This window comes from Oncorhynchus tshawytscha, linkage group LG08 (assembly GCF_018296145.1).
Source record: "Oncorhynchus tshawytscha isolate Ot180627B linkage group LG08, Otsh_v2.0, whole genome shotgun sequence".
Classification (NCBI taxonomy): domain Eukaryota; kingdom Metazoa; phylum Chordata; class Actinopteri; order Salmoniformes; family Salmonidae; genus Oncorhynchus; species Oncorhynchus tshawytscha.
In genome coordinates, this window is record NC_056436.1 from 24,864,493 (window position 1) to 24,880,914 (window position 16,422).

The 16,422-nt window shown below is 43.4% G+C and overlaps 1 protein-coding gene across 5 annotated transcripts in view; it reads right to left on the reverse strand.

Moving 5' to 3' along the window:
* Positions 1–7,371, reverse strand: part of LOC112232903 (phospholipid-transporting ATPase VD-like) — a 41,585-nt gene extending 34,214 nt beyond the window's left edge. Inside the window, exons 1-4 of one of the 5 annotated variants that reach the window (XM_024400186.2) lie at positions 7,209–7,371; positions 7,041–7,079; positions 1,344–1,735; positions 872–1,066 (exon numbers count right to left, since the gene is read on the reverse strand). In XM_024400186.2, the coding sequence (XP_024255954.1) occupies positions 872–1,066; positions 1,344–1,627 (479 nt within the window). In that variant the 5' untranslated portion in view covers positions 1,628–1,735; positions 7,041–7,079; positions 7,209–7,371. The other 4 variants (XM_024400187.2, XM_024415410.2, XM_024415413.2 and 1 more) reach the window with 4 other exon arrangements.
* Positions 7,372–16,422: the final 9,051 nt, after the last annotated feature.

The following is a 16,422-nucleotide window of genomic DNA, read 5'->3' on the forward strand; positions in this document are numbered from 1 at the left end:
GTAAATTTCTACTTCACCTTTGATCCTACTGTTACAGGAAGTCCCCGGATGCAATTCATGAGTCTTTTCTCATTTGGGCAAAAGTCCATCCTCCACCTTCGTTACTCAGAAACCGATAAGTGGTTGAGGAGATGTCAATTTGTTAGTAGGCAAACGAAAGAGTGTCCTCCCCTCCATGATAAACCCCCGAGCTGACAAGGTACAAATCTGTCGTTCTGCCCCTGAACAGGCAGTTAACCCACTGTTCCTAGGCCGTCATTGAAAATAAGCATTTGTTCTTAACTGATCTTGCCTAGTTAAATAAAGGTAAAATAAAAAAAAATGTTTTGATCACGTTACACATTTATTTTGGGATCCACGCCTGTAAATGTCATTTGCCTGATGACGCACAAGATGAGAAGGAGAGTCTAATTTCATACAAGCACATTTTCGTTCACATTTCCTCTTCTCGCTGCCGCTCCTCGATAACCCTTGACCCTTTTCAAATGCAGGCGAGACAGAGAGGACGCAGGAGTTGAGCAAATTCAATTGCGAAAAGGCCATGGTGCTTTGGTGCTGATTAACACAGAGGACTGTGGGATATGAAGTTTGTGTTCAAGATGTTTTAAGACTTTCAGTTTGAATACTAGCCATCATAAAATCAATATACCTATGTCGTAATGCATCTGGTAACTAAGGATATTTTATTAGAACAATGTTACACAATAGTAAAAATTACCATAACTTACTCCGCTTGTGTAGTGTAATAACAAAAAACACTCAACTCCATAACTATGTATGAAGTAGTATGTAACAACACGGTGACTGTTGTTGATCTATTCCCCGTATGAAGGATAAACCCTGACCATTGTGGTCCAGCCGGCCCACTCACCCGCTGTACACTGTAACGATGTTGTTGTTGACCTTCTGGTCAAAGCGGTAGCGGCGGTAGTCCTCCAGGGCATCCTTGATGGCGATGACGATGAGCACCACTACCAGGGGAATCATGGTGATCTCCTTCTGAAAGGCCTCCACCACTGGGATCCAGTTCAGCATCACCAGGAACAGGAAGTACAGGTTGGCCACCCTGAGGAGGAGGGGCTTGATAAATCCCACATCGACCCCCAGCCCCTAAGGCTACCTGTACACTTATGGGCGCTCTGCAGTCTCCATTTGGCATCTGCTTGTTTTGAGTTAATTCACAACAAACCTAATTCCATGATTACAATCAAGTGACTCCTATGCACTCCTGCTCGAGTTGAAGTCATTTCCCAACATCAACAAACATGATTGCCTGATTGTAATCAGGTATGGTCTACCCCATCCCCTGTGTAAATCAGCATGAGGTTAGGGATTCCGCTCACCTGTGGAATTGCTGGAACAGGTTCATGGGAATGAAGCTCAGAAGGCTGTACTTGGTGGTGCGGATGCTGTTGCCCTGGCATCCCTTGGAGATGCTGTGATACTCTTGCTGGTGGCGTCCGTGCCGGGCGATGACCGTCCTCCGTTTGCCAGTGAGCAGCTGTGTGTTGTGGAGCACTGGGGAACTCTTGGTGGGTAGGGCAGCAGGGGCCGAGTACTGGCCTCGACCTGAATCTGCGGCAACCAGCTGCTGCCAGCGGCGTCTCACCCAGTGGATCTGCTCCATAGGCCCAGTGGCCAGGGCACCCTACACCCAGAACCCTGCACCCTCCCTGGGCCTGGGTGGCCAGACCTGGTCTTCTGTTGCCTTAGGGCTGCTTACAGTGCTGTTTTTCTGAAACAAATACAAAACAGTAATCAGAAAGGTTTCAAAAGTAGTGATCTCGTGGAGAAAGTGAGAAAGTAGGACAGATAGTAGGCAATAGTCCATGAGATAAGCAGTGATTAAGTGACAGAGCTATGACTAATTGTTTTAGGCAATACTCCCAACCCCTTTCTCAGGCCTGTATTTAAAGGGCAATAACTTCTAGTTCAAAATAGACCCTCACCTTGTACTTCTGACACCAATATATCCGTCACCTATACTCCCTCTCCGGCCTCTAGGTCATCAGGTTGCTGATTATCCTGTACACCTGTTACCCTCGCGCACCTGCGCCTCATGACACTCACCTGGACTCCATCACCTCCTTGATTATCTTCCCTATATCTGTCACTCCCCTTGGTTCTTTCCTCAGGTGTTATTAGCACTGCTTTCATGTCAGTGCGTTGTTTGTGTTTCGTGTTCATTGTTTATTTGATTTATTAAAACACTCACTCCCTGAACTTGCTTCCCCACTCTCAGTGCACTCGTTACAATATCATTACTTTCACTACTGATGGGAATGGTCTGAGTATGGAGATGGAAACACCTGCCACATGCCCTCCTTATCACGAACATATATCACAAGTCAAAGTAGTGCCAAAGTGAGTTTGTTGTAAAAATGTTTACTACTGGGCCTCCCGAGTGGCACTGCATGCCAGTGCTAGCTGTGCCACTGGATAACCTGGTTCAAGTCCAGGCTCTGTAGCAGCCGGCTGCAACTGGGAGACCCATGGGGCGGCGCACAATTGGCCCAGTGTCGTCAGTGTTAGGGGAGGGTTTGGCTGGCAGGGATTCTCCTGTCCCATCGTGCACTAGCGACTCCTGTGGTGGGGTGGGCGCAATGCACGCTGACATGGTCGCCAGGTGTACGGCGCTTCCTCCGACACATTGGTGAGGCTGGCTTCTGGGTTAAGCGGGCGTTGTGTCAAGAAGCAGTGCTGCTTGACTGGGTCGTGCTTCGCAGGACACATGGCTCTCGACCTTCGCCTCTCCCTAGTCCGTACGGGAGTTGCAGCGATGGGACAGGACTGTAACTACCAATTGGATACCACGAAATTGGGGATAAAAAGGGGTCAAATAAAGAAATTATAATAATACTGTTGTCTATAGGTTATTTCTGCTACGTTGAAACTTTCTCAGGATCTGTTTTCAGCAGCCTCTTAACTATCTCAAACTTATTTTCACCTGTAATTCATTATCTAAACAGCAAAGGTTGGAAAAATTCCTAAATTACATGTGGAAATATACAACTTATGAAGGGGCGCCCCTCACTGGGGAGATTTTTTTAGCTAAACATTTTCTATATTGTGTAGAAAGAAACAGTGCCTTAATTGCTAATGACAACCATGTACTGTTGACAATGATGTTAAAGTTGTCTTGGGAAGATTAGGCTACTTGTACCTACTAAGAGAGGCCGCTCAGCATGTGTGGAACAACCCTACACAATCAATTAGGGCCCCCCTCAAAGAAGTGTGCAATCATCACAGACATTGATGTATCAGGTTAATAATATAGACTGTTTGTGTTGATTAGAGTACACTTGACTGGCTCCACAACCTGACCTATTTACCATAAAACAATTATTTACTTTTTCAAGTTTTTCACTTGAAGGCTCTTCTACGCCGAGACTGCCAGTGTCTCAATGCTTTGAAATACTTGCTTTCCTTTGTCATAATCATGTTCCTGTCTTCTAAATAAGAGAAGGTAATGCAGTGAAGCTCTATTATGGCTCTATTGTAAGGCAAGGTAGACTAACACTAGCCTAGATATCTCTAAACCCAATGCTTTCCTATCAGTAAGAACTAGGGAGTAGGAAACCAGGAGGCTTCTAAAATGAGATACCCATAACCCAATGTGACAGAAGTTGTCCCTTCTCCCCATTGTAAATGTCAGATTTTATCAGGCTCGGTGTGCACGAGTCATGAGCCCATCTCAAGAAAATATGGTGGATTAGGCTGAACTGGTGTAGATACAGTATGCTTACTCATTCTCAGGAATGTGGATTTGCCACACATGAGACCGAGGCTCCAGAAGCTATACTGAACAAAAATATGAATGCATGTTTCATGAGCTGAAATAAGATAATCCATCCACCTGACAGGTGTAGCATATCAAGAAGTGAATTAAACAGCATGTTCATTACACAGGTGTACCTTGTGCTGGGGACAATAAAAGGCCACTCTGTTTCTAATAAATCATCTGAGAACTGTACTATCAGGAGATGTCATGCTGCATGAGGCAAAAGGTGGTCACACCAGATATCTGTGACCAACAGATGCATATCTGTATTCCCAGTTATGTGAAATCCATAGATTAGGGCCTAATGAATTTATTTCAATTGACTGATTTCCTTAATTGACAGATTTTTTACAGATCCCCATTAGCTGCTGCCTCCTGGGGTCCAAACACATTAAGGCACTTACATCACACATAAAACAAAAGATAAAACAGTACAACATATAATATTATTACACCACTACATATCTATAATACAAAAATGTATAATACCACCATACAACAATATTACAATGTGCATGTGTGTAGAGTGTGTGTATGAACTGTTAGTCAGTAAAATCTTTGACATGGTTGCATTTATATTTTTGTTCAGTCGCTAACAATACTGTATAACTTAAGAGCACATGATAAAAACCGGTCATTTTAGCAACATTAATTCTGTGAGTTTAGGTTTATTTGTGCAACAACATAACAGTCTCACATAACAGTGAGACCCAGCCGTAGCATAGGCCTACTACAACAGGGAAAGCTTTTGAAAAGCTATCAATGCTGACTAACAAAGTCTAGAGCAGAGTTGGACTGAAAACCTACAGGACGGTAGCTCTCCAGGAACTGGATTGGAGAACCCTGGTCTAGACGAACTGAGAGGAATGGATCCAGGATAGAGCTACCAGGCATATACTACTAAGGCCTATAGCTTTACACAATGTTGAGTGACATCTCAAACAATAAAGCTACTGGAGGATGTCCCCATTCCACTGAGGAGCTACTTAGCATAATATAGTGAACAAAAATATAAACACAACTTGTAAAGTGTTGGTACCATGTTTCCTGAGCTGAAATAAAATATCCTAGAAATGTTCCAAACACACAAAAAGCTTATTTCTCTCAAATTTGGTGTATAAATGTGTCTACATTCCTGTTAGTGTGCATTTCTTATTTGCTCTAGATAATCCATCCACCTGACAGGTTTGGCATATCAAGAAGCTGATTAAACAGCATGAACATTACACAGGTGCACCTTGTGTCGGGGACAATAAAATGCCACTCTTAAATGTGTAGTTTTGTCACCCAACACAATGTCACAGATGTCTCAATTTTGAAGGAGCAATTGGTATGTTGACTGCAGGAATGTCCACCAGAGCTGATGCCAGAGAATGTAATGTTCATTTCTCTACCATAAGCCGCTTCCAACGTCATTTTAGAGAATTTGGCAGTACAAACAATGGCCTCACAAGTGCAGACCACGTGTAACCACGCCAGCCCAGGACCTCCACATCCAGCTTCTTCACCTGTGGTATCATCTGAGACCAGCCACCCAGACAGCTGGTGAAACTGAGGACTATTCTGTCTGTAATAAACCCCTTTTGTGGGGAAAACTCATTCTGATTGGCTGGGCTTCCCTGTGGGTGTGCCTATGCCCTCCCAGGCCCACCCATGGATGTGGAATCCATAGATTAAGGCATAATTCATGTATTTTAATTGACTGATTTCCTTGTATGAACTGTAACTCAGTAAAATCATTGAAATGGTTGCATGTTGCATTTCTATTTTTGTTCAGTATACTTACAGTAACCAGTAAATCAACTCTAGTCCTTTTACTTTGTTGACTAAATGAATACTATACTACCAACAAGACATTGGTTGACAGGCTGCTAACCCACAGGTCAGAAAAAGCACAAGTGAAACCATCAAGATACTACAGCATTGTATGCTAGATCTTATCAACACAGAATAATATAAGTGTTCTATTTGAATGTTGTTTCGCTATGTGTACACAAAACCTTCATGATCCTTGAGAAAATAATTGTCACTAAGAGGAACTGAATGTAGTTCCAGAGAAAAGAAGAACTATGTTTACGGGCAAGTCCACGGTAACACAGTGACACTGACTCAGATGTGAACTTTAAAATGCCTGTAAAACAAAAACCAATGATTGCAAAGTTAAACAAACCATACAAATTGTTAAACGTAGTCCTTGTGCATAGTTTTATGGTTTGTTTAACTTTGCAATCATTGGTTTTTGTTTGACATACATTTTAAAGTGAAAAATCATTTTTACCGTGGCATTTCCTTTCTGCGCCACTCAACTCAGATATCACAACTACTCTGAGGTTACTCACTCACACGCCCACACGCCCTTGTGAGATGCCAAAACAGCTAGCAAGACAGGCCAGTATATGCCCTCGGCTGAGTGTGTGTGCTGTATTAAAGCTCAACAAGTTCTTACTTTAGTTCATTCTATAGTGTGAACTGTGTAGCCTAGGCCTAGTGCTGGGAGAGGCCTATCGTTTATATATTATTGGGCTAAAAGGTAGACTTATAAAGTAGTTCATAAACTACTATACGTTTACATATAGTTTATACATCTGTAAAACAACATAGCCTGGACTAGAAGATACAAGCACATTTATTTTCTATTGATATAATGACATATTTTCAAAGACAGGCTAATGTGTCTGTCATTTTCTTTACTTTATAAAAAAAATAATTGTACCCCCCTTATTCAACTGGCAAATCAAGAAACAGATGTTTTACAACAGACTGCATACCCTGGCCTACAGCTCTCCAGGAACAGGATTTTCTCAAACTGGTGTGTACAGTGAAAGAGAAAACAAATCATTTCAAAAAATCCACACAATGTATTCTGCTGTGTAGAATTGTCATATCCTTCACCACAGTGTGCACAATGACAATGTCCCCATTTAGGAGATACTTTGTCATTCATGCATGATGACATGGGCCAGGTCTGTTGTTGCGATAAAGCCAAGGGGGCCAAAAAACAAAAATGACAAATGTAGCTAACTAGGCTTAGCTACAAGGTCATAATGCTTTTACCGGAAATACAGTAGTTTACAACGATAGATCACACATTTTAGCTAATTCAGTTTGGGGTTGGAATTTTTGTACAATTTTTCTCTTTATTGCAGCCAAATTGATTTGAACGAAACGTAGCCTAACGAATCTAGTAACTTTATCTTTTGTTACCATGGCTGCCTATAAAGTAAAATAAAAAACATGCATAAATGTGTCAAGAACTTACCCTGTAGTATTCATTGTTCGCTGTTCTGAGGGCAGAGAGCTGTGAGTCGTAAAACAAAACACAAATACAATCTGTAGTAGTCACATCACATTACCTGTTTTAAGAATTTACATTAGATAAAGCAGGCCTACTCATACTTGCGCGAATATATTTCAAAAATAACATCACTTGCGCAGCATCATGAATCACGAGATAAGAGTGCTGTTCCAGGGTATAAAAAGACGAGCTGAACGCCACTACACACAAGAGATGGGTGGTTCATTCAGTAACATTTTTTTATTATTTATTTCAGGCCTGCCTAACGATGTTACTGTAATGAAATAGACTGTGTATGAATCACTTCTTCGATTAGGTTTAACGGGGGTTGGCATCCAATAAATATTGCATTACCGCCACCTACTAGACTGGAGTATAACTCGCTTATACTTTTCTTGAAACAATAAACACAATAAAATAATACAAATGTATACCATCTAACCCTACACTCACTAAAAACACACCACCCTACTCCACTATTTAAATCTATCTAGTCCTACCTCAGGCCAACAGCCTGAAAGGAGGGGACACCACCAGTCAACACACCCTGTAACTTTTCTGACTTAAAGTCTTGTACACCCAAATACCTCTCTGCAGCTGTCACCACGACCTTCATTTTCTGCGACTTATGTTCCATCCCTGCAGTACAGTTGATAACCATTGGTATAAATGCTAAAAATCCAATCCTCTGTACTGGTAAAGATCTACTACTCACCACTCCTCTCAGGATCCCTCCTTGACACATCTTCCTCTACTTCAAATCAAATCTAATTGTATTGGTCACACAATCATGGTTAGCAGATGTTAAGGCGAGTGTAGCAAAATCTTATTCCTCTCAAATTTTGTGCACAAATTTGTTTACATCCCTATTAGTGAGCATTTCTCCTTTGCCAATATTATCCATCCACCTGACAGGTGTGGCATATCAAGAAGCTGATAAAACAGCATGATCATTACACAGGTGCACCTTGTGCTGGGGGCAATAAAAGACCACTTTAAAATGTGCAATTTTGTCACACAACACAAGGAGTATTTTGGTCTGTAATAAAGCCTTTTTGTGAGGAAAAACTCATTCTGATTGGCTGGGCCTAGCTGCCAAGTGGGTGGGCCTATGCCCTCCCAGGCCCACCGATGGCTGTACCTAGCCGCAATCATTTTCCTAATATGAACTGTAACTCAGTAAAATCTTTGAAATTGTTGCATGTTGCGTTTATATTTTTGTTCAGTATAGATAGATGATGTTATTAGCCACATGCACAGGGTCTCAGATGTATTTGCAGGGTGCAGTGAAATTCTTAAGCGCCGAGCTCCAACAGTGCAGGTCAAAGAGAAGTGAATGAAACTATAATACAAATTATAATAATGTATACATATTTACAACTGTAACAATGATACATGTCCATTGCGGAGTGGGGGAAGGGTAAATGTCCATTGGGGGGTAGAATGACTGGGGGGCAAGAGGGGGAGCCTAATGGTGGCTATTCAGCAGCCTGGTGGTAGAAGCTATTGGCCAATCTGTCAGTTTTTGCCATGATCCTGTCACGTTCTGACCTTAGTTCCTTTGTTTTGTCTTTTGTTTTAGTATGGTCAGGGCGTGAGTTGGGTAGGTTCTCGCGCTGCCGGAGTCTCCCGTCCATTCGGGACCCATGGCTAGGGTCCCCAGTCGGAGGTCGGCGGCGAGGGTCGCCGCTCGTAAGAGGCCACTGGGGCGGTTGAGGAGGCGGACAAAAACTGTGAAGTGGGGTCCACGTCCCGCACCAGAGTCGCCACCGTGGACAGACACCCACCCAGACCCGCTCCTATAGGTTTAGGTTTTGCGGCCGGAGTCCGCACCTTTGGGGGTACTGTCACGTTCTGACCTTAGTTCCTTTGTTCTGTGTTTTGTTTTAGTATGGTCAGGGCGTGAGTATGTGGGTTGTCTATGTTAGTTTTTCTATGATTTTCTATTTCTGTGTTTGGCCTGATATGGTTCTCAATCAGAGGTAGCTGTCAATCGTTGTCCCTGATTGAGAACCATATTTAGGTAGCCTGTTTTCCTTTTGTGTTTTGTGGGTAGTTATTTTCAGTCTTTGTGTGTCTGCACCAGACAGAACTGTTTCGGTTTTCACTTTGTTGTTTTGTAATTTGAAGTGTTCGGTTTGGATTATTATTAAATAAGATGAACACTAACCACGCTGCGCTTTGGTCCTCTCCTTCTTCCACCTCTGAATGCCGTTACAGATGCTTCTATACTGCCTGCGTCTGAGTGATGGAAGCGGGGAGAACAGGCCGTGGCTTGGGTGGCTGAGGTCCTTGATGATCTCCTTGGCCTTCCTGCGACGTCTGGTGTTGTAGGAGTCCTGGAGGGCAGGAAGTTTTACAGAGAGTGGTATGCTCAGCCGAACGCACCTTTGGGTGCACCACCCTCTGTAGAGCCTTGTGGTCAGCGGTGGTGGAGTTGCCCTACCAGGCTGTGATGCAGTCCGACAGTATGCTCTCTATGGTGCTCCTATAGAACCCTAAGGGCCCTAGGGGACAGGCCAAATTTCTTCAGCCTCCTGAGGGGGGATTGCCCAGCCTGGTTCCTCCTAAAGTCCACAATCAGCTCCTTTGTTTTGGTTGACGTTGAGGGAGAGGTTATTTACCTGACATGACGCCGTCAGAGTGCCTACCTCCTCCCTGTAGGTCCTTTCGTCATTGATGGTAATCGGGCCTACTACTGTCGTGTTGTCAGCAAACTTGATGATGTCATTAGGCTATACTGTAGCTAGCGACCTACACCTAATAATTATAATAAAAAACAAATGTCATTCCCATCAGAATAAAGAAAAACAGGATGCAACAGTCATAAAGTATAAATGTGTATTATTTTTAACATGCTATTAAAATAGTACTCACCTAAAGGAATGGGTAATTGTTTACAAGTTGATAGCTATCCTATTAACCCATCGTCGAAAACCACATTTTATCTTCTTCTGTGGTTTGGTAACTTCCTGTTCTTCGATGGACTCTGGCAGTTCTTATTATACCTCAGTGTTCTGGCCTGACTGAATAACACCTTGATCGTACTGACAGCTATATTGCATTTTGGTACACCAGAAAAATATTCATTTCCAACGGAACGCTACGTTTGCCTGATTGACGTATGCGTCAAACTGTTGTTGCACACATCCAGATGACGCTGCGTAACATTTTGCGCAGAAAACACTGACGGTGTGATCAAGGCCTTAATGTGAATGGCACACTGAAGGAGAGGAGGCATCAGTTGTCACAAAAGATGAGAAGTACAGTATTTTCGGAAGGAAGAAAGAATGAAATGAGACATTTTTGGGAGGAGAACTGAGGATTTGTAATGTCAGGTGAGGTGTTATTATTCTGGAACATACTTTCAAACAGGGGGCCAGGGTACGTCTTGGAAGCACTCTTTCCATTGTGCTAAGTAGGGATCAAATTTGTTGAGTAAAAGGGACTCAAGTGCTGAAAATCTAAACTTAAACGTAATTAACCTGAATATTTGAAAAACAAACATAATTGGATGGCAAGAATCATCACAGACACCCTTGTAAACTATTGTGTGATATGTTTGTTGAATATGTAATATAGTGAAAGAAAATCGTAGATAGAGATATATCAATGTACAGTGCATTCAGAAAGTATTCAGACCCCTTAACTTTTTCCACATTTTGTTACGTTACAGCCTTATTCTAAAATGGATTAAATACAATTATTTTTCCTCATCAATCTACACACAATAACCCATAATGACAAAGTGAAAACAGGTTTTTATAATTGTTAGCATATGTATTAAAAATACAAACAGAAATACCTTATTTACATAAGTATTCAGACCCTTTGTTAAGAGACTCAAAATTGAGCTCAGGTGTATCCTGTTTCCATTGATCATCCTTGAGGTGTTTCTACAACTTGATTGGAGTCCACCTGTGGTAAATTCAATTGATTGGACTTGATTTGGAAAGGCACACACCTGTTTTATTTATTTTATTTTTTATTTCACCTTTATTTAACCAGGTAGGCTAGTTAAGAACAAGTTCGCATTTGCAACTGCGACCTGGCCAAGATAAAGCATAGCAATTTGACACATACAACAACACAGAGTTACACATAGAATAAACAAAACATAGTCAATAATACAGTAGAACAAAAGAAAACAAAAAGTCTATATACAGTGAGTGCAAATGAGTTAAGATAAGGGAGTTAAGGCAATAAATAGGCCATGGTGGCGAAGTAATTACAATGTAGCAATTAAACACTGGAATGGTAGATGTGCAGAAGATGAATGTGCAAGTAGAGATACTGGGGTGCATAGGAGCAAGATAAATAAATAGATACAATATGGGGATGAGGTAGGTAGATATATGGGCTGTTTTACAGATGGGCTATGTACAGGTGCAGTGATCTGTGAGCTACTCTGACAGCTTGTGTTTAAAGCTAGTGAGGGAGATATGAGTCTCCATCTTCAGAGATTTTTCCAGTTCGTTCCAGTCGTTGGCAGCAGAGAATTGGAAGGAAAACGACTAAAGGAGGAATTGGATTTGGGGGTGACCAGAGAGACATACCTGCTGGAGCGCGTGCTACGAGTGGGTGCTGCTATGGTGACCAGTGAGCTGAGATAAGGTGGGGCTTTACCTAGCAGAGACTTGTGGATAACCTGTAGCCAGTGGGTTTGGCAACGAGTATGAAGCGAGGGCCAACTAACGAGAGCTTACAGGTCGCAATGGTGGGTAGTGTATGGGGCTTTGGTGACAAAACGGATGGCACTGTGATAGACTGCATCCAGTTTGTTGAGTAGAGTGTTGGAGGCTATTTTATAGATGACATCACCGAAGTCCAGGATCGGTAGGATGGTCAGTTTTACGAGGGTATGTTTGGCAGCATGAGTGAAGGATGCTTTGTTGCGATATAGGAAGCCAATTCTAGATTTAATTTTGGATTGGAGATGCTTAATGTGAGTCTGGAAGGAGAGTTTACAGTCTAACCAGACACCTAGGTATTTGTAGTTGTCCACATATTCATATTAAGTCAGAGCCGTCCAGAGTAGTGATGCTGGACGGGCGAGCAGGTGCGGGCAGGGATCGGTTGAATAGCATGTATTTAATTTTACTTGCGTTTAAGAGCAGTTGGAGGCCACGGAAGGAGAGTTGTATGGCATTGAAGCTCGTCTGGAGGTTAGCTAACACAGTGTCCAAAGAGGGGCCAGAAGTATACAGAATGGTGTTGTCTGCGTAGAGGTGTATCAGAGAATCACCAGCAGCAAGAGCAACATTATTGATGTATACAGAGAAGAGAGTCGGCCCGAGGATTGAACCCTGTGGCACCCTCATAGAGACTGTCCGGACAACAGGCCCTCCGATTTGACACACTGAACACTATCAGAGAAGTAGTTGGTAAACCAGGCGAGGCATCAGGCAAACCTGTGTATATACTGTAAGGTCCCACAGTTGACAGTGGATGTCAGAGCAAAAACCAAGACATGAGGTCGAAGGAATTGTCCGTAGAGCCCCCAAGATCGGATTGTGTCGAGGCACAGATCTGGGGAAGGGTACCAAAACATTTCTGCAGCATTGAAGGTCCCCTAGAACACAGTGGCCTCCATAATTCTTAAATGGAAGAAGTTTGGAACTATCAAGACTCTTTCTGGAACTGGCCAAACTGAGCAATCGGGGGAGGGAGGTGACCAAGACCCAGATGGTCACTCTAGAGCTCTGTTAAAGTTCCTCTGTGGGGATGGGAGAAACTTCAAGAAGGACAACCATCTTTGCTGCACTCCATCAATCAGGCCTTTATGGTAGAGTTGCCAGACGGAAGCCACTCCTCAGTAAAATGCATGACAGCACCCTTGGAATTTGCTGAAAGGCACCTAAAGTACTCTCAGACGAGTCAGGATCAAGTCAAAGATAAACGGAGCAAAGCACTTCCAAGAGTTCATGAACAGTGAGCCTGGTGAAATTTGGGGAGCGCATCGTCAGTAGTGTACCTTTGATTCCTAGGGTGTTTCGGCCTTTCACACTATACACCCTCCCCAAAGGTGGCCAGCGACAGGGTGATCAATCCTACGCTTGCGTCCCATTCCCAATTAGTCATAGGAGTTGCCTTGTTGTTGATAGCCAACATCCCATGGGACTATGCATGGCCTCCTCCCTGAGTCAAGCATTGTTGACCGCATACCTCCTGGCCCTCTTACTTCGGGGCCCAGCTGGGGTCTTTCCTCTTCATCCAGAGCCACTGACTGCTGCCTTCTGCCGCCTCCGATACAGCTTTGATTGCCGAACACTTTCTCTGGCCCTTAATTCCCAGGTCTCTATGCAGTCTGGTTGTAGATGTTGCTACAAAACCTCTGCAGCCCACCTCCACTGGTTGAACTTCTGTGTTCCAGCCATGATGCCGTGCTTCGGCAGCTAGATCGGCATAGCGCAGATGTTTTCGTTCATAAGCCTCATCTACTGAGTCCTCCCAGGGTACTGTGAGCTCAATGATGAAGACCTTCTTGAGCAAACGGGACCAGAGCACCATGTCAGGTCTTAGGGTGGTGGTTGCGATCTCCGGAGGAAACACAAGTTGCCGGCCAATGTCAGCTAGCATTTTCCAGTCGCGGGCCAAGCGCAGCAAAGTACTTCAACAAAGTACTGAGTAAAGGGCCTGAATACTCTGAACACCTCCAAAACAAAGGTCATGTGGTTTGGTAAGAAGAATGCCCCTCTCTCCACAGGTGTGATTACTACCTCTGAGGGTTTAGAGATTGAGGTAGTCACCTCATACAAGTTCTTGGGAGTATGGCTAGACAGTACACTGTCCTTCTCTCAGCACATATCAATGCTGCAGGCTAAAGTTAAATCTAGACTTGGTTTCCTGTATCGTAATCGCCCCTCTTTCACCCTAGCTGCCAAACTAACCTTGATGCAGATGACCATCCTACCCATGCTAGATTACGGAGACATAATTTATAGATCAGCAGGTAAGGGTGCTCTCGAGCGGCTAGATGTTCTTTACCATTCGGCCATCAGATTTGCCACCAATGCTCCTTATAGGACACATCACTGCACTCTATACTCCTCTGTAAACTGGTCATCTCTGTATACCCGTCGCAAAACCCACTGGTTGATGCTTATTTATAAAACCCGCTTAGGCCTCACTCCCCCCTATCTGAAATATCTACTGCAGCACTCATTTTCCACATACAACTCGCGTTCTGCCAGTCACATTCTGTTAAAGGTCCCCAAAGCACACATATCCCTGGGTAGCTCTTCTTTTCAGTTTGCTGCAGCTAGAGACTGGAACGACCTGCAACAAACACTCAAACTGGACAGTTTTATCTCAATCTCTTCATTCAAACACTCAATCATGGACACTTACTGACAGTTGTGGCTGCTTTGCGTGATGTATTGTTGTCTCTACCTTCTTGCCCTTTGTGCTGTTGTCTGTGCCCAATGTTTGTACCATGTTTCGTGCTGCTACCATGTTGTGTTGCTACCATGTTGTTGTGTTGCTGCCTTGCTATGTTGTTGTCTTACGTCTCCCTTTATGTAGTGTTGTCTCTCTTGTCGTGATGCGTGTTTTGTCCTGTTATTTATTTTAATCCCAGCCCCGTCCCTGCAGGTGGTCTTCTGCCTTTTGGTAGAAGCATCCAAGAGTAGGAGTGCAGATCTAGGGTCAGGTCCCACCAGTCCATGTAATTTGATACATTATGATCTAAAAAGCAACAATGATCCTAGATCTGCACTGAGTCCAGACAAGACAAGCATGTTCCTTCACTCTGCGGTTCAACTCATCCCAAACCATCTCAATTGGGTTGAGGTCAAGTGATTGTGCAGGCCAAGTCATCTGATGTAGCACTTCATCACTCTCCTTCTTGGTTAAATAGCCCTTACACAGCCTGGGGGTGTGATTTGGGTCATTGTCCTGTTGAAAAATAAATCATAGTGGGACTAAGTGCCAACCAGATGGGATTGTGAATTGCTGCAGAATGCTGTGGTAGCCTTGCTGGTTAAGTGTCTTTTGCATTCTAAATAAATCAGTGCAGAGATCATCAACTCTCCTACTCTGCATCTCACAAAGACACAGTGGTTGGACTCCTCAGATCAAAAAGACAGATTTCCACCGGTCTAATGTCCCTTGCTCGTGTTTCTTGAACCAAGCAAGTCTCTTCTTATTGGTGTCCTTTAGTAGAGTTTGTTCACATCTGAACAGTTGATGTTGAGATGTATCTGTTACTTGAACTCAAGCATTTATTTGCGTTGCAAACTGAGATGCAGTTACAACTGTACAGCAAAGGTAACTCTGGGTCTTCCTTTCATGTGGCGGTCCTCATGAGAGCCACTTTCATCATAGAGCTTGATGGTTTTTGCAACTTGCAACTGAAGAAACTTTAAAAGTTCTTGTAAGGTTCTGGATTGACTGACCTTCATGTCTTAAAGTAATGATGTTTGTCTTTGTCTATTTGAGCTGTTCTTGCCATAATATGGATGTGGTCTTTTACTAAATAGGGTGATCTTCTGTATACCACAACACAACTGACTGGCTCAAACACATTAAGGAAAAAATTACACAAATTAACTTTTAACAAGGCACACCTGTTAATTGAAATGCATTCCAGGTGACTATCTCATGAAGCTGGTTGAAAGAATGCCAAGAGCATGCAAAGCTGTCCTCAAGGCAAAGGATGGCCACTTTGAAGAACCTCAAATATAACATTTTTATTTGTTTAGCACTTTTTTTGGTTACTACATGATTCCATGTGTTTATTCATAGTTTTGATGTATTCACTATTATACAATGTAGAAAATAGTAAAAATAAAGAAAACCGCTGGAATGAGTAGGTGTCCAAACTTTTGACTGGCAAACAAGTTTGCGGACGACACAACAGTGGTAGGCTTGATTACCAACAACGACGAGACGGCCTACAGGGAGGAGGTGAGGGCCCTCGGAGTGTGGTGTCAGGAAAATAACCTCACACTCAACGTCAACAAAACTAAGGAGATGATTGTGGACTTCAGGAAACAGCAGAGGGAACACCCCCCATCCACATCGATGGAACAGTAGTGGAGAGGGTAGCAAGTTTTAAGTTCCTCGGCATACACATCACAGACAAACTGAATTGGTCCACTCACACAGACAGCATCGTGAGGAAGGCGCAGCAGCGCCTCTTCAACCTCAGGAGGCTGAAGAAATTTCGGCTTGTCACCAAAAGCACTCACAAACTTCTACAGATGCACAATCGAGAGCATCCTGGCGGGCTGTATCACCGCCTGGTATGGCAACTGCACCGCCCTCAACCGTAAGGCTCTCCAGAGGGTAGTGAGGTCTGCACAACGCATCACCGGGGGCAAACTACCTGCCCTCCAGGACACCT